Here is a 26,127-nt window from a genome sequence, read left to right as displayed (position 1 = left end):
CAGGATGGATGGGAATATTCCAACCCCAACACCCAACAGCCTCAGGCTCCCCAGGATAGGATGGGGATGAGCACAAGCAGCTCATGCTGTGGGTGGCAATGGGCACTCATAGGACTGGACTCAGGGCTGGGAAACAGCAATAAAGAGCCATGCATGGAGCAGGTGCTGCATGAGCCACAGACCCCATTGCAGGACACCACTCCAGTGGCAGATGCTCAGCTACTGCTGGGATCCTGGTCCATAACCAGGTCCATTCCCTGGGCCAGGGAAACAGCAGCACATACAGGATTTTGTTGGTATGTGGCATTTTGCTCACAAGTCATCCCCCAGCTTCCCCCAGAGCTGGGGGAGTTGAAGGCATCATACAGCACCTCAGAGACCCCACCCAACTCAGCGAGGCTGCCCGAGTATGGCTCAATTTGCCTGTGTCAAACCCTGCAGGTCACCAGACTTACAGGAATGGATGGATGTGACATCGATGGTCCTGAGCCAGGACAGAGATACAAGCACTCTGTGACCATGTGACAAAAAGCACTTTATTGTTCAGGACTTCTGCTTAAATAACCTCATTAATATTCCTCAGTAAGCACTTGTGATTGGTCCAAAGTTCAGACTTGCCTAGCCCTCTGACCAAGAGCCTCCGCAGCCCAGGCAGGAACCCATGGGTCCAAATCCCTGTCTGTTTCCAAATTTGTCCTATCACTGTCCCCTGGAGGACTGCCTGTCCCACGTGGCTGCTTCTCCACATATGGAGAACCGATTTGCCCAGTAACCAGGCCAGCTTGTACTGTGACAAATGGAGGTGGAGCAGAGTCCTCTGCTATGGGCTCCATGCTGGCCACAGCCTCCACCTACTTACTGGTGCTCAGGTCAGAGCACAAAAACAGGGGCAGCAGTGGTTCTGTGGGGTGTAGGAGTGCAGGAAAACCATGGGGCAAATTCCTTTTCTCAGGAGCAGACCGGAAGCTTCAGTTGCCATGCTGTCTACTGGTGTGGGGGAACAAGAGGAGTAGGGGTAGGAGAAGGGGACTAAAACATGTTTCAGAAAGGGGGTATCCACAGGGCCCCACTCACACACCCGCAAAAAATCTGCTTTAGGCACTTGTCTGGAAGTCCAAATGTATGGGCAAGAGGGTGCAGGAGGTTTATCTTTCTTTTATTATCCTTATCAACACCTGGGACACTATGAAAGCTTTCATGCTGCACCTGGCCCTTCAACCTCATCCCATTTTAGCTGCTGTGTCCTCTCACAAAGCTGCTGTTTTGAGTTAGAAAAGGCGATCATGAGAGCAGCTGTTTCCAGCCACAAGCCCTGCTGCACTTCCCCCCGGGGTCAAAATCAGCCAGCCCAGGTGATAGAGCAGGTCAGGAGAGGGATGTGCTTCACAGGATGCTGACAGTCCCCTAGTGTCCTGGCTTTACCATAACCAGATGACTCCTGTTTTCAAACATTTTCCCTTGTGGCTCTAACTTTCCTCCAGGGCAACAGAATGTCCACAATGGCCACAGAACCTGCCACCCATGCTGCTGTTGTGACAGTGGGGAAGCCAGGCATGTGCAACATCTTCAACAGAAAGGATCTACTCCTGGGACTGCTGATGTTCTGGTGGTCCCAACTTGAGCACAAGCCAGCTTTTGCCTAGATCCACCCCTAGGAGAGCTCTGAGCCTGGCCCTGGGTTCGAAGTTTTCCCTTTCCATTTTCTCAGGCTGTATGCAACGTACAGGTAACTCATCCCAAGCCATGCCCAAGCCCACAGTGGGCTACAGGTGCCTCTCCTCATTCGGAGTCATGTCTGGGACAGCCTGGCAGCATGAGCCCATCTCTTCCAGCAGCTCTCTGGGGCTCAGAGAAGCAACAATTTATCCATGGGAAACACAAGCATAACCCCCTGTTAGCATCATGCTAGCTCAAAAAGCCAAACCCCACACAGGAGAGGATGTATTTCTCTGCTTCACTTTGCCATATTGTAGGTCTTCTCCCCAGGGAGAAGTGAAGAAACACACACTTCTGGCAGTGGCAACCTTCCCCATAGCATCTTCCAGGGGCTGAGAGACACTGGAGCCACCCTGGACCGTGTCATGCCTAACCAACCTGATCTTTCCACTGTGTGAAAGCTGTGGCCAGACCCATCAGAGGCCAATAAGGGGGATACAGCCCCTCAACTCTTGGTTCTTGAGCCAGATACAAGGTTGCTCCAAACTGCCAGCTGGGATCATGTTTGCCTGTTTTTGTAGCAGCAGCAGAGGCAGCGATGGAGATGGGGAGGAGGTGGGGGCTCTTCCAGAGGCGAGGGACTTGCATAGCACTGGACATGCTTCCATACCAGGCACAGTAAGACTCCTGCCCTGCATAGCAACAAGGCTGCCTGTGACAGCCTATTTTGCTATCTGAAGTCTAAATTTGGCCCTGTGGCCACCACCCAGCTTCACGGCTGAGAAGCCAAGGTAAGGGGAAGCGAAAGTCACAGGGGCTGTGACACCTGTTCTGCCTCACTGTTTCGCTTGTGTCACTCTCAGGAGACCTTGAGTTGCTATATTTGAGTGCTGATTATGTCCTAGCTCTGTTCTTATCCTTGTTTGTGAAGTTTGACTGAGTTCACACACTCTTGTGTACACAATGTGCCACCCTCCGGCTGCCAAGGAGCACTCACAGCTGGCTGGGAGTCTCCCCCTCCACCACATGGACACGGGCTCCTGGAGAGGATGGAAATGCTGTCCCCAGGCCTTCTGCACCACTAGCATCCATCCCAGTGCACGTGGGAAACCAGAGAGGAGCTGCTGAAAGCCCAGGCTGGGTGTAGGCCTGCAATTTGACCCCCATGGCAAGAAGTACCCAGAGATGGAAAGTACTGGTTCCGGTTCTGCAGAGCAGACCACCCTCTGGAAAAGGCAGGACAGCTGCCACAGACATGGGGGTCTGCCTTTAACAAGGGAGAGGATGGGGTTGAAACCAGCACAGCTGGAGATCAGCCCTGACAGAGGGATGGGGAAAAAAGGCTAGCAGGTAGCAAGTGCAGAGGCTGTGAGGGTTGGGGTCTGTGAGAGAGGAGGGAGAATAAAGGATGGTTACTAAGCCCCAGGCTATCTTGGGTGAGTGGGGTCCTGATTTCCCAGTTGTCCACCATCAGCAACACCTTTTTATTCCTGAGAGTGATGATAATGGTTCTTCCACTCTTGGACAGCTGCCAGCCTGAGTCACGCTGTTCTACAACGTGACCCCTCTTCCCTTCAATCCCATCCCATGGCAGCTTTTCCTCTCCATCTCTTTTTCTGTAGTTAAATGGACTTTTCATTCTTCTGGGAGTGAAAGGCCACTCAAAACAACTAAGGCTTTCAAGCCAACTCTGAAGACCCTTGACCCTTATTCTGCCCAGCCAGAGGGGCCACACTGGAAGGAGGCAGATGAGTCCTCTGTTGACTGGGGGCAGCAGCACAGCAGGGCACATATCCCAGTCAGTCAGAGGTTTCACAGGCAGACCAAGAAAAGTCACCTGTGTATTCCAGTTCCTTTCTTCCACTGGCATTTCTCTGGTCAGGCAGATCCAGTTATGACCTCCCTATCCTTAGTTATATACTCTCCTCCTGATATTTTCTTTCATACATTGATATCACACTCTTTCATGAAAACATCTACAGAGGAACACATACAGCATACATCTTCCTTGAAATGGACTACCCATTTCTTTTCTACCGTGTCAGGGTGTGTCTCAGTTTGAAGGACAGGTATTTGCCAAGAAAGCCAGGAGCTCCTCCCAAGGTGGAGAATATAGATCCCCCCTAACTCCTGATTATTATGATTTTGGAATCAGGGACTATCAGGCAGAGATATGGGGGTAGGAATAACTGCTCTTTATTAATATATCTAACCAGACATACAAATACAACAACAGCTATGAAAATTAACAACAAAACAGAACAGTAACTCCATTCCAGTCCTTTTCAGCCGCAGACACTCTCTCCCTGCACTCAGCACCAGTGATGGGGGCAGGGCAGGTCCCACACAGCAGCAGAGGTTTGGGACAATGTCGGCAGTGTCCCAGGTGGGACAAGGATGGAAGAAGGACTCCCCGCTCACCATGTGGGTTGCGATGCTTGGCTGAGTGCTTGGAGGTAGCAGACTGGAGCGGGGAAGATAACAGTGCAGTGTCTGACAGCAGAGAACGTGGCTCCAGTGTTGGGATGCCGCAGGGAGGAAGGGAGCAGCACCGGATGTTTCCCTCTGACCCCACCAAGAGCCAGAGAGCCCGCCCAGCTACACCCCCCCCCACCCATTTTGTCACTAGCCATCATGAGCTGGGGTATAGCCCAACAGATCCTTAGTATTACAATGGGAAAAAATCCACAGAGAGAAAGGGAAATAAAGGAACCAGCCCCCAATAGGGGGATTAGAAGTTACAAGTTAAAATACTGCCCAAACACTGCTGCAAGATTCATAATGTGGTCTCAGGCCCCAAAGAAAACAGTCTGAAACAAGATATGGAGCTCACACTGTAGCACAGAAGAAGAAGGGGGAATGTAGGGTTCAAAACCAATATCCAGGTAAGTGCTGCCATCTGAGGGTTCTCAGCTGGCTGGAAACAAGTCCCTCATGGGTTTTGATCATCATCCACTGAGTGTGAGGTGGGAGCTGAGGTGGGAAAGCTCTTCTCACATTTATTCTGTTACAGTCATAGACCTGAGTGATGTCTTCTGTGCAGCTGCCTGCTAAAGAGGATTTGCCTGGAGACTGCTTGTCTGTGCTTTTCGAGAGAGAAGCAAGGAAATTCTTGTGATCCCAGGCTGCAAGAAAAACTGCTTCACTGGAAGTGTACTGGTGACCCTGAATGGACACAGAATGGCAAGATCAAAAAAAAAGGGGGGGGGGGGGGGAAATTTCCTGTGTGACAATTTCCATTTTCTCCTCTTTTCTTCTCTTTTCAGGTCTCTGCGAAATAAAACTGGGGTTAAAACACTTTCTCCTTTCATTCTGAAAGGCAAAATAATTAGTCCTTATGAGACTCTCACAGTGAAAAGATAACATAAAATGGTATTAACCATTCTATGTTAATGGAAATGCTATGGAAATGTTACACATGTGCCATAGCTGTGAACATCATGGCATTGAATTGTTAGGATGCCACAAAGATCATTGAGTAGCTGGATGCACAGTACTTGGACAGGCAACAGATACAAGAAAAGCCCTGAGAAGACTGGATATGAGACTTCATCTGGAGCTGAAGAAAGAGGCTGACTTCAGAAATGCTGTTTGGAATAGCTTCTAGAAAACAGGCTCTCCCTCTAGAGCCTTGTTTTCAGACCAGGATCACGTGGAACATCTCTCCCTGTCTCCTTGCTGGTTAACCACCCCCGCAGCATCTCTGCCTCATTTTTTGGAAATTTCTCCATCAAATGAAGGAACTCTGAAAAGAGTTAATTAGCCCTCTTAATTAAAGGATGTGTGCAGCACCCAAACACACACGCACACGGTCGGGTCCGGGGCTCCGGCCGGTGTCCCGGGCGTGATGGGCTGTCCCCGCCGGGAGCCGGGCAGGTCCGGGTGCTGTCCGTGGTGCTGAGCGCTCCACGCCGCTCCACGGGGCACCCTCGGGATACAGGGACGCGTCTGCTGCTCGGGTGCACCTGGGTGACAGGGAGAAAACCTACCAGCCAGGTAGGAGCAAGGAGGGAAAAAAAAATTAAAAATCTCAACTGGAATTTAGCATTGGAAAATGAGTTTGATGAAAGTCTTTTTCTACCCCTACCATCTCAGGGGTACCATGATCTTCCAATCTCATTGAGCTCATTATGGGGACTTTTAGCTGAAGCGATCATCTCTCTTGCATACACAGCTCTTTGTCTATCTAATGTATCTAATATAGTCCTCCTAAAGAACTTTTCCAGTTGGAAAATGTATTTTTTCTGCACAAAGTTTTTTTCCTATTCATCTTCCTCAGAGTTTCTTCCTGTAGAGATATTAGGCTTTTAGAAACACATCACAATATACCAAATCACTAGAAGGAATACTCCGTTTCATATCCTAAAGGTTCTCATTTGGATACTCCAAAACCAGCTTCCAGACCCCTGAATGCCTCCTGCTTGAACCAGTCTCAGGTGTGGGCACCATCACAGACTCAATATTGACAGGTTTTCTAATTCTGGCTCCTAAATGGTTTGGAGTAATTTTCATTTTGAAATGAGGGAGCCCTTGAAGTCTGTGGGGCTGACAGTAACTTTATCCAACCAAAGATAACAGGAGGAAAATGGTTAAGAGCATGGACTGAATGTGTTTTAAAGATGTGAGTTGTTCTGTGATAAGACTCTGGCCTCCCAGTCAGACTTTCCCCCTGAACCTCTGCTCCTGCCATGGGAGCAGCACTTGCTGCCACATTCAGAGATGGAAAAAAGCTAGGACAAGTGGGTCACTCAGCTTCACATGAGAGTGGAAGACAGAAGATGCAAAAACTCCTTATCCCTTCAGTAGACATTTCCACCCTGACCCCTAAAGACCTTTGGCTGAAAGAAGTGCTAACACCTAGCTTGAGATAGAGCAGAGTAGACTTGAGCAGCCTGCAAGAATGGACCCACATCGTTATCGCAGAACCACAAGAAAGGTGACATGCCTCTACTGGGCTTGAAACAAAATTCCTGGTATTTTTGTCATATTTCTAGCAGTTTGGGATAAGAAGCAATGCTGTAAAGATTAACCAGAGGCTGAGTTCAGGTCCCAGACAACCCAAAGCCAAAGGGCCAACAAGCAGAAAAGCCCCAAATGGGTTTTGCAGCCAGGCACTGACACCAGAGGCTGCCTTGACTCACAGTAACCCCTGTCACAGGACAACATTCTGTGAAATGCCATAAGCAGCTTATTTTAGGTGGCTGTATGTCAGGAACCCTCAGCCAAAATAAACCCCGTGGCTTGCTTCAATGCATCTTTTTAAAGAAAAGAATTTATATAAATACTCTTCTGTGAAAGAAAAAATATTGTTGTGAACCTGTGCAATATTTCACAAGATTTTTTTTTAATTATTATCTTCACTTTGGAGCATAAGAAGTGAAACATTAGCCTGAATAATAGTCATATCTACATTTTGCTGTTCTTATCATCTGTGGCAGGAATCTCCAGGTGATATCTGGGAGCCAGGCTAAAATCAGCACCTATTTGAAGAAAAATGAAAATGGCAACTATTTAATAAAAGTAAGATTTTAGCTCTTTAAAGATATAATAAGTGTATAACAAAAAATAAAGTAAGTAATAAGAATCCTCTGTACATTAAAACCCACTCTTTAAATATTTGTTTACATCATTTATAGGGCAGTTACACCTTGTTTACTCAGTGCTTGTCTTCTCTGCTCACTCAGTACTGTGAGAATAAAGATTTGGTTAAAGTCTAGGTAAACTGCCAGCACTCTGGCATGTCTGGATTCTCAAGAATCCATTGCTACGGAAATAAAAAGGAAATTAAACCACTGGAAAAATTTAAAAAGTATGTTAGGTTTCTATGGAGCCTGATTAAATTTGGGGGCAAGGTTTAACTTGCCATTTAATTCACACCATAAGTTTAATTGACACTTACTTCACATCATTATGCAGGGAACTGAAGGCCTCTGTGCTGCTCTCAGTGCTCAGCAGCACCCCAGGCCCTTTCTAAAATGCCCCATGTACAGAAATCCTCTCCTCAAGAGGCGGTGTGGGCACTACTACCTTTCAGACAGCTCTGGTCACTTGAACCTTAAACCCCTCTCTGTGATTTCTCAATCCTCTGATACAATTTTTAAAAGTAGTGTAATTTCAATGGATGCAAAATTCAGCCACTTAGCCTGCCAGACTGTTTCAAGGAGTGTCACAAGCCAGTGCTATTACACTGCAGCCTAATTGTGATGGAATACAATGCAATATGTATAGAAGTGGACCTGCTCCTCTGAGATGATCCCTCTCACAAATTAAACATGACTTGCAATCTATCAAGCATGCCTGCAACAGCCTGAAGAGGAGTCATCATCAAAAAAAACCCAAAACAAAGAAGGCTTAATTTTTATTTTTTTTTTCTGCAGTTTTTCTCTTATTCAAGTGTTATTCAGGATCACTATAGTGCATTGTAACAGTACTTTTCCATGAGGTCTGGGATCTGGACCTTTTGGCTGTAGTGGACATAAATGCTCTGATGATGACCTAGTATTATAATACTGCAAATCAGTCAAATTATCCCTCAGATGAACTAGAAACCCTTTCAGTATTCATCTATTCTTTATCAGCAGTAAGTAAAACCAGCAATTAGGCAGCAAGCACCTTCAAAGTAAAAGCTGCTGTCTTGGAATCAAAAATCATAACTTCACAAGCAGTTTTACAGCAAGACACTTGTAAAGTATCAGCAGGTTGCTGGTAAATGAACTCTTATTCATTAAAGAAATTTTCTTCTTCCTTTTTTTTTTTTTTTTTTTTTTTTTTTTTTTTTTTTTGTTTTGTTTGTTTTTGTTTGTTTGTTTGTTTTAAACTAGATGTTCTCACCTGGTACTTCAATTAAAACAAAAATTCAAGTCCTGGTCCACTGAAACTCGTAACTGTAGTTGCAATTATACCCATACAGAAATCTTTTATTTCTAAGTAGTCAACAAAAGTCTAGCTAAACATTCTGAAGACCACAGTTTACACCGTAAGTGCTGAGGAGAGCCACGTGTATCACACAATAAGAGAAGAGCACATTTACCAGTGTTTATATTGCAACTGAGTATTGCAAAAAGTTACAAATTTTACTTGTAAAACATCCTAAGTATGGGCGTAACACAGCCCCACTGCAAGTTCTGCTGGCATGCTGCTGCACTTTGAAGTCAAACCTGCTTGTAAGGAAATGGAACACTTCTCTGTCAGCTTCCTGGTTCGTCTGTGCATTTTTTTAAAACCTTAATCCTTCTATTTGTTTTCTGAAATGCAATACCATCCAGCCTTCCTTTCCCTTCTCACGCCATCAACAGGCAGGGCTTCCAAAATACCTGGTCCTGGCCCTGCCAGCAGGTCCCTCTGTTACCAAAATGTGATTTTTCCTCTTTTCAAGGCTCATGGTCTGGGAAACATTATTAAAGAGGTGTGCTGGTTTTGCATGAAGTCACCTAAGTGGAGGGAGGAGGAGCACAGACACACACAGAGATTATTTTTTTCCTTCTATGAGAACTTCTGCGGGTTACTGAGGACCAATCAGAAAGCTCATTTAATAATTGACAGCGAGGGAAACCAATTAAAAGGTACTTTGCCTTCATGAATCACATGGGTAAAACTGAAATCTCACTTTTCCCTTCCATCTGTGGAACCTGTGGCTCTTCCCCATGTGGCCTGGCTGGGCAGGGGGCTCGGGAGCCACTGGAGTCCCCCCGTTCTCAGCCCGGGCCCTGATGGCCGTGGGGGGGCAAAGAGAGACAGAGATGCCTTTGCCACAGCGCCAGCTCGAGGCAGCCGTGGGAGGCAAAGCATTCCCATCAGGGCCTGAAAATCCTTGACATGTCTCCAGCAGGGCCTGGCCCAACTCCCTTCACCTTCTGTGTGCAGCTTTAACCCTTTTAATGTTCGGATAAGACTGCAGATCTCCTGATCTCCCTTCAATGAGAGGAATAGAGCAGAAAGTATACTAAAGTTAGTGAAGTAAGAGCCAAGTTTCCAGATGGGAAGAGATTGAGGAGACACCATGAATAGTTTGTCTGAAAAAACCTTTTTGTGAGCTATGGGGGTGGACTGGACTACACTGAAAATTCCTATAAATTGTGGAGAAAATATTGGGGGGGGGGGGGGTGGTTTGAAGTGTTTGAGAAAATGATTGATCCTTTGCCCTGAGTGAATGGGGGTCTCTGTTCTGGAGACTGGAAAGATGAACTGAGACATTTGATGGGAAAAACAGATGAAGAGAATTTTTGCCTTTGAACAGCTAGTCTTTAAAAGCAATACCCCATGAGTTTTTGACATCACCCATAACACAGCTCTGGAAATACTGTAAAGATGGGAGGAGTTCCACAATTTGCAGGTTTTCCCAGGCGGAAAATGCAAAATGTGAAAGTGAAGACACACTCTGTGCCTAAAACAAGAAGGAGCTTCTCTCTCTAGAATGAACTGAAATGATTATTTAAGTGAATGACTGACTGAAGTGTCTTTGTATGTTGTTGTTAAGAAATATGGAAGGTGAGGGGGAGGAGGGAGCAATCTGCAAATCTTATTCCAAATTTCTTATTTTTTCTATGTTATTAATAAATTTCTTCTTTATACTCTTTTAAGTTGTAGGCCTGCCTTGTTTTGCTCCTAAATCCTATCTCAAAGAGAAATTGAGTATATTAAAATTGGCAAACCTAAATCAAACCAAGACAATAGGAATCTTCTACCAGAGAAGTGCTACAAGGAGGGAGGCTAACCACCAATTTGAGGCATGCACATCTTTAGCTGGAATATTACTCCACATTCAAATTTTCCTCTGCTCCAAAACAGATGCTGGGGGTATTTTTTCCTGCAAGCAGCATTTCTCTGGAGTAACTCCATGAATTTGATGCCGGAGGCTGAGCTCCATCTGTGCATGTTGCTCGCACTGATCAAACAGGGCTGAGGAGACACAGCCCAGTACAGCTGGGCAGCAGGACAGCTGGAACACGAGAGTCCATGTCACTCATATCTGCCAGGCTGTTAGCAAATCCCTTACAGCACCAGAAAAACTCCCATAGGTATCACAGGGAATTTGGACTGTGCCTCTGGCAGGCTCTCATCCCCAAAATAACTTACTTTGTCCCAGCCTTAAGAAAGGCTGTCCAGGAGGACAAAATGGAAGGGAACTCATGGTGGGTCTAGAGACTTGCATCAGTCCTGGCAGTTAGGGCTGTGCAATATTTGGGAAGCCCCACAAGAGCAGCAAGACAGGCAGATGGCTGTGATGAGTTACAAATGTGATGGCAAGAGCAGAAATATGGAGCACTTCAGTTGTGCCAAAAAAAAGACCCTTAGACTACTCATCTATTCTTTATTAGCAGTAAGTAAAATCAATAAAGGTAGTAGACCTCAAGGACACTTGTAACTGCAGAGCTTTAGATCTGGGGGTGCTGAGGAAAGGACTGAGGAGTTGCTGTTAAGCACTGACAGAATATAAGGTTTCTTCTCTGTCTCTACTCTGCATTTGCAGAACAAATGAAAACTCCCAAAATAACCTGCATCTAGTATGTCTGTGGACTTGTGCTGACACTGGTTTTAAACCACCTGCAGGTTTCAAAGTGCCCACAACCATGTCATGTACCCTTCAGTATGCAAGAACTATGCAACACTGTGAGAACTGTGCAACACTGAAAACAGCACGATAGTAAACAATGAAGATTAAATATTCTGTCCATCCACTTAGTGAGTATTTGCCCATAGAATTCAGACTAAATGTTTTTCCAATACCGCGAGTGCAATATACCACATCTGGAAACCAGGAGCACAGATGTTGTTGATAGCAGATGGTAGAAGCTGCCTCAGAAGGCAGCAGATGGAATTTGAAATTACTATGGATAACTGACTCAGCACAAACACTTGGCATGCCATAATGCCATGGTAAAAACAGCAGGAGAGTTTGTGGGCATAAACATCAAGAGGTTGAGAAGCAACCTGAGCACTGTTTTTTGGAAGTGTGTAGAGCACTGAGCTAACAGCTAGTGCTGGGTCATGAGAAACAGGAACAACAAAGTTACAGAAGAAAGTGTTTCTGACTTCTGAATCCAATGTATACAACATAAAGCTTCAAGTGCCTATTTTCTGCAGTTCATCCAAGAACTGAAGAGGTAATTGTATAGCAAGAGATCATCTGGGGCTTTTCAGCCTTGTTGATAAGGATGCAGCAATCTACAGGCCAAAGATGAAGTTTAAAGTCCAATGTGAAAATGCAATTGAAATTCTCAGTAATGACCACAGTCAAATATTAGAACAGGTTCTCCCAGTACATGATGAATTGTCACTATCTTTAGGGCAAGCTTAGGGCACTAAGTTTCAGGAGGGAACATTCAGATATAGTTTCAGTGTAAGTTTTTCAGATAAGCAATAGAGAGGGGGTGGGGAAGGGAATTGTTGCAGGTGGAGACAGTTCTGAAGTAAGAAAGGCACCCCTAAAGGGACTGGTCTGTGTGTGCAATTCACATTCCACATATCTGGCACACTCAGATTTGCTGTGCTGCATGCAGGCAGTGACTAAATTAAAATTCTCACCCTTCAACCCTCTCTTGCAAGAGGATTTTCCCTTTGTTCAAGGTGCAATCAAGCCTTGGGAGTCTCCTAAAGTATGCAGAAGTTTCTACAGAGGTTTCTCAGTGACAGAAGATTATTGACACAGACTAGATCAGCCAGTCCTCTGTCTTGGCCAGACTTCACCCAGAGTTTGCACTACTCTATTCTCCAAGCAGTGGGGTAATATGGATTGTCTTTTAATCTACTTACCAGTGACAAAAACAACCCAGTATTTTGCAGCACAGCCCAGGCAACTCGTTCCTGCTGGTTAATTAAACCCCTTAGACAAGGGTCAATGGGATAACACTAAAAAACTTATAGGATTCCTTAACATTCACAGAAACTATCAGCTTAAGCTCTAGCAGCTGCTTTGCACAGTTTTTTCCAGAGTCACTTTTTCTAGCATGATGACTCAACCCTTTCCTAGGAGGAAAATCACTAAGGTTCGGCAGGCTAAGTACTCCCTTGGCTGGACAGTCTTGCCTGTAGACTATGCAATTCGTTGAGATGAAGCAGAACAGATCACAACACTGCTTCTGCAGCAAAACAACTGCTGTGTTTTATACCCATATTCAAGCTGGATAAGTAAAAATGCTGTTCTATTGCTGAAAATAGCAAGTGCAGGTATTTAATATATTGATGAACTAAATATACTAATATGTAATAAGCAATATTAAATAAGAATGCAGAGGGTTTTTTTCCTCTCACAGGACCAACTACTCTCTCTGTAATGGCTCTTTGAATTCTCTGATTTCAAGAATATTAAGTATTCCATGACAGAAGGAAGGAGAAAATAAGTACACCTGACAAAAGAATGACAATAATATAGAATACCTTGTCTCTAATGCCTCACAGCCCATGACATGACTGAGCTCATCTTGCACAGCATGCAGAAGGCAGAGTTCTAGCAGATACACCAGAACAGGATACTTATTTTCACTAACAATAGGACTGCTATAGAGAAAAAACACCTTTCTTTAGTTCCTCTGAATGTTCACCATTATATAAACTTTATATGGCACATACAGAGTACTCTGGCAGCACTTGCCTAAGCACAGCTATTTTATTGTTTCACTATCACACTGCAAGGCTGAGTTTGGTATTCTAAAAACATAAGGGTGGTACCCAAAATAACTCTGAAGCGTTCATGGTGTGACAGACAGGAGTTAAGGTAAGAGAGTTTCAGTTGACAAGCAGATAGTTGGTGCTGCCCAGCTGCATTATTAGTCCTCTATTTAAGTTCATAGGGAAGCAATTAGATCTGGAAAAGGGACTACACAAGGTTCATGATTACTTCCATGGGATTACACTGCCTCTAAGTTCCACAGAAGTTTCCACTGCAGGTGTTACAAGGTCCTGGAGTCTGGAATTTCTCCAGCAATACTTAACTGGGGCTACAGTTTGAGCTCTGGAGGGGATTAGAAGCAAGCACATTTTTTTAAAGAGCATTTATTCTTTATTCTAGCACAGGAACAGCAAGTGGACTGACACACAACCCTAGCTTTGACCTGCTCAACTCCCACTGACCATTGGTTAATAGCAGCATCAGTATTTATGACAGCATGAAAGCAAAATAACCTGAAGAACAATTGTTGGCTTTGTTTCTTGCCCCCTTAGATCATGAGCTGGAGTTTGCAGTGGCCTATAAAATGGAGTCACAGAACAGACTGGCAGGCTTTAGTTCAGACCAGGCCTGCCTAACAGGTCTAGGTCTGTGTTGCACTATGCCTTAATGGTGAGACCAGATGACAGGGAAAAAATGGTTCTCTAGAAGCCTTCTCTATAATGAAAAATTAATGTCTCCCTTAACTGACTAATCTTCAATAAATTGAGGCAGACATAAAAAAAAATGTACCTTGAATAACATCTACAGCAAGCATTACTGTGTACCCCACACTATTAATCACCTTACAAGTGCACCTGCACACCCACTGTTCAATAAGCTCTAGAGATACTTTGTCAGCATTTAGATGCAAAAATAGTTTGAGGCAAAGGTTATTTAGCATAAGTTTATTAGCACAAGAATTTCAGCATCATTAAGGTCCAAACCCCAGTTTCCAAGGATGACAAATGAATACCACAGCGGAGAACAGTAGACAAAGTTACATGACCAATCTCACATTTGGGCTCATCACAAATCCAAATATTTCTAGTACCCTGTTTTGCCAGCAATAAGAGGGAGAGGGGAGAAAGAAAGAAAAAAACCCCAAACTCACTTCTTCCAAAGAGATAAGAGACAGATTTTTCAAGAGGTGACATCTTTTAATAGTAAAAAAATAAGATAAACACAAGAAAAAAGGCCATCTAAATTTCAATGGGAAGTGCAATTTTATTCAGAGACAAGCCTAATCCAGACATTTAAGGGAGAAAAACCAGAGTGCTCCAACTATTCCCCCCAAAGTTTCTACTGTAGACGAATGTCCCACTCTATATCTTGCTTCACTGAAAATAAAGAACATTTATGAAGTACACTTAGCTGTATTCAATAAACAATTGAGTAAGACAAATGTGAGGGCTAGAAGTTTTATTATTCATTTGGCTCTCTCAATGCCCAAATTAGACCAAGTTGCCAGTGGCTGTGGTCCACTTACTGTTCATTCCCATGCCAAAAAGTTACAGAATCCTGACTGAGTGAGAGGAATAGGAAACAAGTACCATCAGCACACTAACAGTTTAGAACTAAATTAATTTGTCCAGATTCTCTTCTAAGAGGCCTTTTCCCAACTATTCATATAGCGACAAGCAGAGACCACTATCAACATCCGTGGTTATTCTAGGAATCAGAAACCCACAAAGCCTAGGCATATATCAAATGCTTAACCACAGAACTCAAGTCCAAAATATGGATCTTTAAGTTTCAATCAAAAGCTTTAGGTATTTGGACTAGATTTAAATACTACCTAGTGTAGTAGGAGGTGATTTATGGGAAAGCATGAGGATCTTTTGAAAAATGGTTATTCAGAAGCAAGCGGTATTCTTAAACCCCCAGCTTTGTGATTGGCTGAGCTGGGCAAACACAGCAATAATTAAATCTTTAGCAGAGTAAGCATGAACTACGGTTTAGCTTAGAACTTGCCACAATGACCATGGGTCAGCACAAGGATTTTAGCAAAGTGACTAAAACACAGTCTTCTACCAGGTCTTTTTGGTAGCACCTCTAGCAAATAAAAAAGGTCTATTTTACATTGAGGAAGTCACAACAATAAGCTGCAAGTCAAGGGGAACTTGGCAGTACGTGTTGTCAACAGCTGCTTAACCTCAGATTGGCTTTGTCTTATAAGCTATATGAATAAAACAGCTATTTTATACCACAGTCTAGTTAGTAGAAACTTGATCCTGAGGAACAAAGCACTGAGTGTTACTGCAGTTTTGTTTTAATGCCACTGCCCAGAGGGAATGTATCAGGTAACAGCCTGAAGTACAGTAGTTTCTCTCTAGCTTCCACATGACACACAAGAGGTAAGAACAGGTTTCAGAGGCATTATTAGTGCCGAGGGGTGACTGAATCAAACAGGCATCCTAGACTTGGCCTAGCATCACTTTTACCTAATGCTCATTCTCAAATCATCCCTTGCTATAGGGGCCACCATAAACCTGAACTCAAACCAGCTAACTCACAGCAAATTAAGCCACTGCCACTCACACTATCAAGCTGCCAGGACAACCCATAACAGAAAGGGGTGGGCTGCTTGCAGCACAGTGATGAAAAGCTACTAAGTACACCAGCATTACCTGCCAAGCCAGGATTATTTTGAAGGCAATGGGACAAGCCGTGCCTCAGCAATCCCGGGTACTCCAGGGTCAATGCAGCAGGTAGTGTGCAGCTTCAGGATACAATTTAACCCTTTGAGAATATCTAAGTGTCTTAGTATCAGAGATGGGTTACAAAGCATTAGAATTTCCCAAGTCCCAGAGCATCTTAACAACTAGACAGGGAACACCAGAATCCTGCAAAGCTCAAACCCAGGCACTCAGCTATTCAGAGAGCAGCAATTCAATGTGGAGCTTCCTCAGAGGACTCAGCATCAAGTTACATCAGCAAAAGCACAATATTTGTGGCAGGAAACTTAACTTCTCCATAGCTCTATCTCATAGGAATCCAATTCAGCCTTTTCTCTTTTTCTAGCATTTCTTTTTCCAGAAGATGCACCTGGCCTGATGCTCAGCAGCCAAGGCATTAAAGACTAATAAAGTCTGTTTCCAGCTTGTTAGGATTTTTCACCAAGCATCTCACCATTTCTTCCACACGAGCAATGCACAAAACCAGTTCCTAAAGTTCAACTATGATATCACAGAAGTCAGACACCTGAGTCTAAGCCCCTCTAGGCAACAGTTTCACTTCTGCAATGGTCATAGCAGAGGTTGGCTTTAAACACATCTATGCAAGAGATTACAAATTCTTAAGTCTTCTTTCTAGTGTAACTCTATAGTGGACAAGTATTGCTTTTTATGCAGAACTTATTCTTGACTAGGATTGCATTCTAACAATAAACTTGCACTAAGTTTAACACATATGACAACACTGGCATCATGTTAGTTTTTTAAAAGTCAAAGCCTTGGATGACAGATCTCTTGTCTGTAAACCACACCAAGTCCAAGTCACAGTTCATGAAAAAGGCCAGGTTTGCTTTCAAGTTTAGCTACTTTGGCTGACTAATCAGGAAGCCTTTCATGAAAAAAAAAACCAAAACAAAACAACAACAACAAAAAAAACCCCAATATAATCCACCAATTTACTTGTCTTTTAGCTACCAAAGTTGCTATCAAAACTGTTCAGGAAATTCAGCTAAAGCCTCCTTGGCTACATACAGTCCACTTTGTAGATTGCATCCCTCTCTGCCTTCCTAAGCTAAATCTGAACAGACAAGTATCCTCACTGCTCTGTTGAAACAGTCTTCAAGAAGTAGTTATAAAAAACAGAAAGAATTTGTTGGTCTTATGATGAGCAGGCAATTCTTACTGTCATTTAAGCACAGCACTGCTGCTGTTTTCCACCTTGAATAGCAAACAAACATTGATGTTTCACCTGCTTTCTTCTTTACCTTCTAAGCCTTAATCTTTTGCTGGATCAGGCACTTTGGTCTTACAAGCTTGCAGAAACAGTAATAAATAGTTAGAGTAATCAAAAAGATTCAGTGAACAAGCATTCTTGAACATTGCAGCAGCACATAATAAATAGTTCTAAGGCTTGCCTTTCTAGTCTACATCTCTGGTTAAACAAAATAAACTCATGATCACTGCTATATGTATTTTACTATTACAATTCAGTGAAAATCATCCAGTTAATAATACCACTATATAAATAACTGAGGAATTTTTAACCTTTCTTATAAAGCCCAGGAGTCTCAAAAGCAGCAAGTTCAGTACACACCCTTCAGAAAGATCAACCCCCTGTACCTCCAAGAAAATGTAAACTCTCCCAGAGACTATTCTGAACTCAGGCCCAGACTTTCAATACATACAGCTTCTGTGGATAACTCTGCTTAGGGCTTTTATACCTTTTCAAGTGGGTTAAGAGCAGTAAAAAGGAAGAATTTTACCCTAGCCACTTAAAATGCCATCTCATACAGTGACCAGGTGATAGTGATAACCCAGTAAGCTCAACCCTTCAGTGGTGACAGGAAGGCAAAGCTTCAGGACCTGCCTGAAGTTGTACAATAATAAATTCATTTTAGGAGGAACTTTAAGAATTTTTACTGAGGCAAGAGTGCATATAATCCTGCAATTTATAGTGGCTTGGGATTTCTGTTTAGGAATTTTGTAGGTTTCACTGTGGACCTGTGAGGAAGAAAATCTGGTCAAACCCCAAAGTAAGAGCTGTGCTGCTTTCCAACTGTACCAAAATTGTTTTGAAAGACAGTCAGGCTTTAGCTTGATGCTGGACTCAAATATTTTTCCAAGTTCAGTGTTCAAACTGTGGCTCCAATTCTATTTAAAGCTTCAATTCCTCAACTCATGGACTTTTCACATTACCAAGTTTTAGATTGTGTTTAGGTGTGTTTTTAAAAATGTCACCTTCCAAGATTTGTAGTCAAGAAAAATTTAATCAGTTTATGCTTTATAAATAGACTTACTAAACTATCTTCCACTTCCAAGAAACTAATCTTGAACTCAAGCCAGGATCACATATCCATAGGCACTACAGGAAGCAACGTTTATGTCCTCTACACAACAGACAATATCCATATTGTTACCAGCTCTACATAGTCACTAAGTAAAGCAGCCCAAGCATAACATGAGCCCAGTCTTGGCACAATTAATTCAAGAGAAATTTGACCAGAACTTGGACTGAGGAAGAGTAATGAGGTTAGGGAATAGTTTTGCCACCACTCTAGGAGCAGCTTCTGCTTAAGGCATTTTACAGTTGATTAACCAACCTAGTTTACTGAATACTCCACCTAGACCACATATTAACAGCCACTTCCAGAGCCAGTACAAAGTTTCTTAACTGCTCCCCTTAATGTTTTGCTGCTGGTTCTCTTCTCCCTGACAAAGAGGTAATAAGGCTTTTTGGCATCTGTAGAAATACACTGAAAGGTTCATAGCAGGTCACCTGGTTGCATAATCCCACTGCACACCAGGAAATGGATAGTCTGATACAGTCATATTTCCATTAGAGAACATCCAACTGACTTATTACTTGTTTACATTTACACTGTGCATCATGGCTTTCAATAGCCTCCACCCAGGAGCCCTTGAGGGAAGCAATCAATTGCAAGGCAACCAAGTGGGGTAGGACTGGCTGTACAGCACAGGGGCACTTGCAAGGTAGTAGTTGCTGAAGTTTGCATCACTGACATAAGGTGCTGGCTGGTAGTAACAGGTTACATTAGTGGCATTAGGGATGACATTCTGTTCTGCCAGCACCTTGAGTGCCAGCAGAGAAATTAAATTGAGAGTCTGCCTGCGCTCATGTCCCATGAGGCAGACAGTGCTCTCATTCACCACCCTGCGCAGAATCATGAGGTAGTCGTACTTGCTCTTCTCTTCTTTGGAGAAGTGGTTCTGGAGGTAGGTCTCCAGCTTGCGCTGCTGATCCAGGATATCTGGGAAGTCTATGAAGAATCGGGAGCACATGTAGCGCTCCAATGTTTTGATCTCGTCCTTATTCATGGGCCTGAAGTCTCGTACTAAGAGGTTACTATACTTCAGTAGTCCACCACCTCGGATCTCTTCAGGATTTTTTGTAGCTATCAGCTTGTTCTGGAGGTGATCAAAAGCTGCTTCAAAGTCTCCATACATGCTCTCTCCAATCACAGTTGGATGGAAGTGCTCTGACATGGGGGTTTCTGAGTAGTCATAGTAAAAGAGCAGGGAGTCCAGAATGATCTGGAATGAGTCCACACTGAACTCAAACTGCCGTCGTATGCAGTCTACAAACTTAAGTTCGACGTTTTTGCCATGCTTGTTGGAAAGTGATATCAAGCTCCAACGGTCAGTCTCCGTCTGCACTTTGACCAGCTTCTGGATGTAGGCTTCCTTCAGTGTAACAGGACTGATTTTCAGCTTGCTTACTCCTTCCGGCAGGAAATTCAAGAGGGATCGCAAGACCACGTCTCGAACTAACTGAAACTCTGCCTCACTTGGAAGAGAAACTTGAAAAATGAGATCCAGGTCTTTGCATCCCAACCCATTATCCTTGACCAGGACATGACCAGCTGCAGAGCCATTCAGACGGACATCCTGGACCACAATGCCTGCTTTGCTCAGCTGGCTCCGAACCGTCTGAACAATGTCCTTCAGAGTTATCTGCAGTGTTGGGAAGTTCCCCCGCCCGTGGATCGGAACCACCTCTGTAAGAACCGCGTGCAGACGGCTGACCTGCTCCCAGTTCAGTACACTGCAGGACATGGAGTCCGCTCTGCTACTTCCTTTGCCTGCCATCTTAGGGCTTTTCTTCTCCAAGGAAACTGTACAGAGATAGAATATAAGAAGAAAAAGACAAGTCAGAGCTTTTGTTTGTGCTTCCTAGATCTATTCCTAGGCTCCATTTCTGCCCATTCACACAGACACAAACTAGAAAGAAATAACTCTGCATATGAATGATTATCAGCAATCTTTTCACCTGAAATGAGACACAGCTTTTCTATTGGTGCAGGCAAAAAAAAAATAAAATAGCAGTCATTCTCTTTTTTTGTGAGGTAGAGTTACTTAAGGAAAGTAGTTTGTGTCAAATGGGAATTACCAAAGATGACACAAGTTTTACCTAAGGCTAAAGTCCTCACCAGCACCAGATGAAGAGAGGTGAGCTCCAAAGCACTTCTGAGAGTTAGACTTGGAAGTTGCATCATGATGCATATAAAACTGCTGCTCAAACTAATACAACTGTAAAAGACCCTCAGGTGCTAATTTGAGGGCTTAGACATCCACTGATAACTCTTAAATTATGCCAGAGATACAAGATGTCTTCCTTTTCATAGAACTCTTTCCTTTCTGAACAATCTAGCATCTATCACTCACAGGATAAAGGCCAAGTCATCTTGTTCCTACAAAAAGCTGCAGTTCAACATCCTGGACAGAATTTCAGCTGCATAATCAAGCAAGAGCATCGAACGGGCACTCTGGTCTTTGTAAGCAACTCCTTACCCTTCTTCAGAGACACTGCCTAACCAAACTACTTTTCTGGAAATACTCATACTTGCCCCAAGTTCTGCTCATTTGTGAAGGGCAAACAAGCTTATAAGATCTGGGATAAATTCAAATGATGCATGTCAAATTCATGTTACTCTTTTAACACCCAGAATCTCACTAACGAGGCTTGGTCACAGCCTTGTCTGAACATTTAAGCATAAGAAAATGATCTGATTAGCTGTAATAAGACTCCCTATGTCACCTACATTTTGTAGCATGTAGATACTTTACAGATATTCTACAGTCATGCAACTCAAACTGGTGTTCATACCCTTTTCTAAGTGTTCCAGGCTTCTGTGTAGCCAAGTGCTTCCTGACAGCTACAGACTGAGGCTTCACCTTCTTCTGTCCTAAGTACTCCTGAAGACTGCAGCTGCCAAGGTCAGACTAGTCAAACTTAAGCAAATTAAGTCTTGCCTACCGAGAATGAAAACCAAACCCTGTAGTCTCCTACCGTGCAACAGCACGGTACACGGAACATTTTAAAGTTTCAAAGACCAGCTATTGTCATCTCAGGCCTCCCCTTTTCACTTTTGAGCAACTCATTTGACCTGCCACCTCTTCAGATGAAGAGAGTCAAATCCTAGAGCAAGTACACAGTGAGGTTAAAATGCTTCTGGGGAAGTAGCTTCTGTCCTTGAGCATGAGTTGCTGCATTATGAACTATGCTGTCATGGATCACATCAGCACCAGCAGGCACAAAACAAACCTGTGGTCTGCAAGATGTTTAATCCAGGACAAATCAAGAGGTTCTTCAAGCTCACTCCTTAATGCTCCAACACAGCAAAAACACAAAAGCATCAAGCCTGCCAGCAGTTGCTCTCAGGCAGTTCAAGAACATTAAAGTGTATTTCCTTTGTAAACTCACTGTATTTCCATTAAAACTTTCAAATCGCTAAAGGACAAGAGTCTTCCCATGACTTCTAACTGAAGCTGCAAGTGCTTTCAGCTGCTACCTATGAAACTACTCCCTCTCCTCCTTCTCATTTGTAGCTCCCTCTGCAGCCAACACACACAGCTCACTCAGCCAGGACCAGAAAGGACTTGGGCCAGTGCTTCCAACCTCACCACACACATTTGGTTCCCCTTGGTGGCCCTCACCTAGGAGAATAACGCACATTGCTGCCCTCAGGGTGAGGAAGATGAAGTATTGAATTTCCAGTTCAGTGGAGAGTTTAATTCTCAGGCTGTCAACCTCCAGAGCCTCCTATCCCTAAATCACTTGTGTTTGCCTACACGGGAAGGGTATGTTAGCAACACCCGATTCCTAGCAACTCCAATGTATTTGGGATGCTAGCAGCACCCATGTCTCTTGCTTCACTGCCAGCCGTTCCCTTCACTAGATCTGACACTCGAAGATGCGCAATCCTTGTACCCTGGGAAGAAAACCACTACGGAGGTAGGAAACACTAACCATCTTTAGCATCGAGAGCAAAGAGCATTGAATATAACACTCAAATCAGAAGTAAAAAAGAGCGAGAACTACATCTTCACCTTGGTCACGACTAGGTGCGTTACCCGCAGCAGCAACTTTCCCCTATAAGACATATAATTTGCCACAACACCCATAAAGTCCACGAGCCTACCCCGCAGAGCCAGCGGCACTGAGGACGGGAGGTCGGGCTCCCTCCCTCCGCAGGACACTCATCCCCTCAGCGAGCCGAGCAGAACCCGCAGCGGGGAACCCGCGTTACGCCGCCTCCACCGCCCACAGCCGTGACAGAAGCGCTGCCGAGCGCCTGCTCCCCGGAGAGCCCGGCCGCCCGCCCCGCCGGCTCAGCCCCGAAGAGGAGCCCCGGCCCCGCCGCTCACCTCGGCCTCGCCGCTCACTCACCCCGACCAAGCGCGCCAGCCTCACCACTGCCCGCGACCGCCCTTTATGGCCCTTCATCGCCGCCCCGCCCCGGCCCCGCCCGGCCCGGCCCGGCCCGGCCCTCCCGCCGCAGCGGGGGCGGCTCTGGCCGCCGCTCCGGCCGCCGGGCGCTCCGCCCGGGAGCCCCGCCGCGCTCGGGGCGGGGAGCGGACGGCGGTGGCCGCCCGTGCCCTGGAGCCCTCGCCCGCCACCTCGGGGGCTCGCCCCGCGAACTCCGCACACAGCGTCCAGCGACCGCTTCCCGCTCTCCCCTCCCATGTAAATACAAACTTTTCAAAGGGCCCCTCAGTTCAGGAAGGACCTTGAGGGGCTGGAGCGACTCCGAGGATAAGCAACGAAGTTGGTGAAGGATCTGGAGCACAAGTCCATGATGAGCGGCTAAAGGAGATGGGGTTGTTTAGTCCGGAGAAGAGGAGGCTCAAGGGAGACCTTATGGCTTTCTACAACTGCCTGAAAGGAGGATGTAGCCGGGTGGTGATCAATCTCTTCTCCCAGGCAACAAGGGACAGTCGACAGAGACGACAATTTTAAGCTGCGGCAGTCTTAAACTGTGGCAGGTTCAGGTTGGACATTAGGAAGAAATTCTTCACGGAAAGGGAGATTAGACACTGGTATGGACTGCCCAGGGAGATGATGGAGTCACCATCTCTGGAGTTGTTTAAAGGAAGACTGGATATCAGTGCCATTATCTACCTGCCATGGTGGTGTTTGTTCATAGGCTGAACTCGATGATCTCAGAGGTCTTTTCCAACCTAATTGGTTCTGTGATTCTGTAAATCTGTGGGCTACGATGAGTAGCTGACTGTTATACAAAAGGACTTTCCTGAAGGCACCTTGTCCCAGACAGAACAGCAGTCAGCAGAGATCTCAGACGTCCAGCTCTGCCAAAGAGTTCCCTGTGATGCTGGACTGGAAACATCCAAACCAGTCGCTCAGCCAGAACCTACAAGGATGGGCTCACAAGGATATTACAGCAGTGTTGAAACAGCGTGCTACTGGAAACTGTGGCTGATGGGCTGTGGGAGGCTCTGTGCACACGAACAAGGATGATGGAATGACTGGACAGGAATCAACTTGGAGATGCAATGTCATAAAAATCAGCTGGTGGTTAACAGTGCAGAGTGTGAGATTGTGTGTTCTGGGGGCAAAATTTCAAAATTACAATTTCTGCTGAGAATACTATGTTTCATCAAATACAGGAGTATCTGCCTTTTGTTAGGATAATCAGGATTCAATAGAAATTAGGGAAAAAATCAACACAATCTAGGATAGGCCATCTGACATAATCCTAGTAGAAGTTTAAAAAGTACTTAGAAAACATTGGAAAAAAATCACCACTACATCTGTTATACTCTTTGGCCATACATAGTCAAGAAAGATGAACTAAAACCTGCACACATATGGAGAAGAGCTGGCCTCATATGAGGAAACTGGAAAGCTCCTTTTTGCCTAGCAAACACAACAGACCTGCCTTGTTTCACCGAGAAAGCCCAAGCTGAACAGGAATAGGGATGGGTTAGATAATTATTTCTTTTACTCCAATATTGCCCCACTGGGATAAATAGCAGGAAACAAAATTACCTATTTAAATTCAAGGATAACATTGACACAATAATCAGATTTGAGGCAAGTTACCATCTTGTTGTCCAATGAGATAATCATGATTTTAGAGCCTTGCAGGAGGGAAGGGAATAAAACTAGGTTTAAGATGAAGCTAGGAAGAAAATAAGTGGTGGTATAGAGCTGGACATGAGGATCCAGATCTCTCTCAATGCTTTCTCCCTCTGTTTCTAAATTTAGAAAGAGAAATAGGGAACTCAAAGAGAAGTAGTAGCACAAATAAAAGAAGCCTCTTGTAACCACTTCTAAGGAAATATCCCACCTGGAGATTAAAATAGTGAATGATTCACCTCTTAAGAATATTTCTTCAGCAAGATTTCTGCCTCAAATAGTATTGCCTTTTGACAGTAACTGATTATTTTGGGCAGTATCTTTTCTGTTGCCACATGGGGAGCGACTGAAGTACTTATTAAGAAATATTTTCTATTGGGAATATTTATTAGCTACCAACATAGACAAACTGCAGCACATACTGCTATTACAGATGTTAAAGTATTAATCAAATGTTCACACTTTACATTATTTGTTTAAAAGTTTTTGTTTCACAAAAACATTTGTAAACACAAAGAGGTATCCTTTCTATTTTAGGGTGTTTTCCTTACCCTCTGACTTGCAGACCTTGAGTATTTGTCAAGGGAACAGTACACTGCACAGTACTCTCTGTAGTGAACTTTGACTTCCTGACAATAATCTTGTTATTTTTAATTGCTTTTCATGGGTGCCATACAAAGGGTCTTTGGGATGGGAATTGGAAATGCCATTAAAGTCAGCTGGACCAGGCTCCTAAGAAAATTGCAGGGATAATGAGGAATGCATCTTCAAGGAATGAATGAGCCATCTACCCCTGAGGAGAAGTTGCCTTCTGCTACACACCCACCTGTCTCTGTGCAGTGGATTATGGTGCCATGAGGATAGAAAATATGGAAATATACTGCCCACTGCTGAGACAAGAGATTAAAAATCATGGGCTACTGCTTAGGTGCTGTGGCTGCTGAGGTGGCTGACAGAGGCCCTGACAGAGCTCCAGGGTACAATCTTAATGTTTAGCAGTTATTTAGGACTTTCCTGCTTCCCGCTCTAACTCTGTGTCTAGGGAGAAAAAACGGATAATCCCAATCTTTGCAAGACATACTTTCTCCAAGAATGACTGGGATACAGATACAATCCTCCCACAAGACAGTGAGTGCTCGCAGCCACCATGCTCCTCTGCTTTTAGACAATTGTCATCTCCCCCTTATTCCACAGCTGCTCCATCCCTCATCTCTGCCTGTTGCTCCAGTGTTTCCTTCCAGCTTCCTCCCTCCTCCCCTCTCCTGTACCCTTCTTCAGGATACACAGCACTAGATGTATTTCAATAGGTTTTCAAACAGAGGATGGAGAATAAAGAAGGATCAGTTGGCTCCTGAAAAGGCAGTGTGACAAAAGGAAAAAAGTCTGTGAGCTGCCAAAACAGAGGCAAGTATGAAGTTATATTAAAACAGTGCAAGTTGTTCATTTTTATCCAGTAAATAGGGCAGCAAATGTGGCAGAAGAAACTCACTTAAAAGCCTGTAAGTCAGCTCAGTGACCTGGCACTGTCAGATTAGTTTCCTTATGTGATGCATTGCTGAACGCAATGTGTCATCATAAATCTTGGTTGCTACAGCTGTTAAAGCCATAAAGTGAAGCAGAGTTATTAATACCCAGCAGTAGTAGCTGTCAGGCTCCATTCTGTAATTGAGCATCAGATCTGCAGTTGGAAAACTCTTCTTTTCTGTCTGACATGTGAAGTAACTGCATGTCTGCAGATGCTGAGAGAGTGGAGA

General features: G+C 44.4%; 1 protein-coding gene across 2 annotated transcripts; it reads right to left on the bottom strand.

Moving 5' to 3' along the window:
• Nucleotides 1–14,193: 14,193 nt before the first annotated feature.
• TENT5C (terminal nucleotidyltransferase 5C) lies at nt 14,194–22,699 on the bottom strand. Of its 2 annotated transcripts, none has more exons than XM_079323478.1 (2): nt 22,642–22,699; nt 14,194–20,108 (listed from the first exon to the last, which is right to left on the bottom strand). In XM_079323478.1, the coding sequence occupies exon 2, from the start codon at nt 20,080–20,082 to the stop codon at nt 18,907–18,909; it is 1,176 nt and encodes a 391-aa protein (XP_079179604.1). In that variant the 5' UTR covers nt 20,083–20,108; nt 22,642–22,699; the 3' UTR covers nt 14,194–18,906. The 2 variants fall into 2 exon arrangements, with proteins under 2 accessions (XP_079179604.1, XP_079179603.1); XM_079323477.1 differs by lacking the exon at nt 22,642–22,699 and adding an exon at nt 21,931–21,964.
• Between the last annotated feature and the right edge of the window lie 3,428 nt (nt 22,700–26,127).

The sequence above is a fragment of the Erithacus rubecula genome (genome assembly GCF_903797595.1).
Source record: "Erithacus rubecula genome assembly, chromosome: 1".
NCBI classification, from domain to species: Eukaryota; Metazoa; Chordata; class Aves; order Passeriformes; family Muscicapidae; genus Erithacus; species Erithacus rubecula.
The sequence above is the reverse complement of the archived record's forward strand: the minus strand, read 5'-3'. Positions and strand labels throughout refer to the sequence as shown.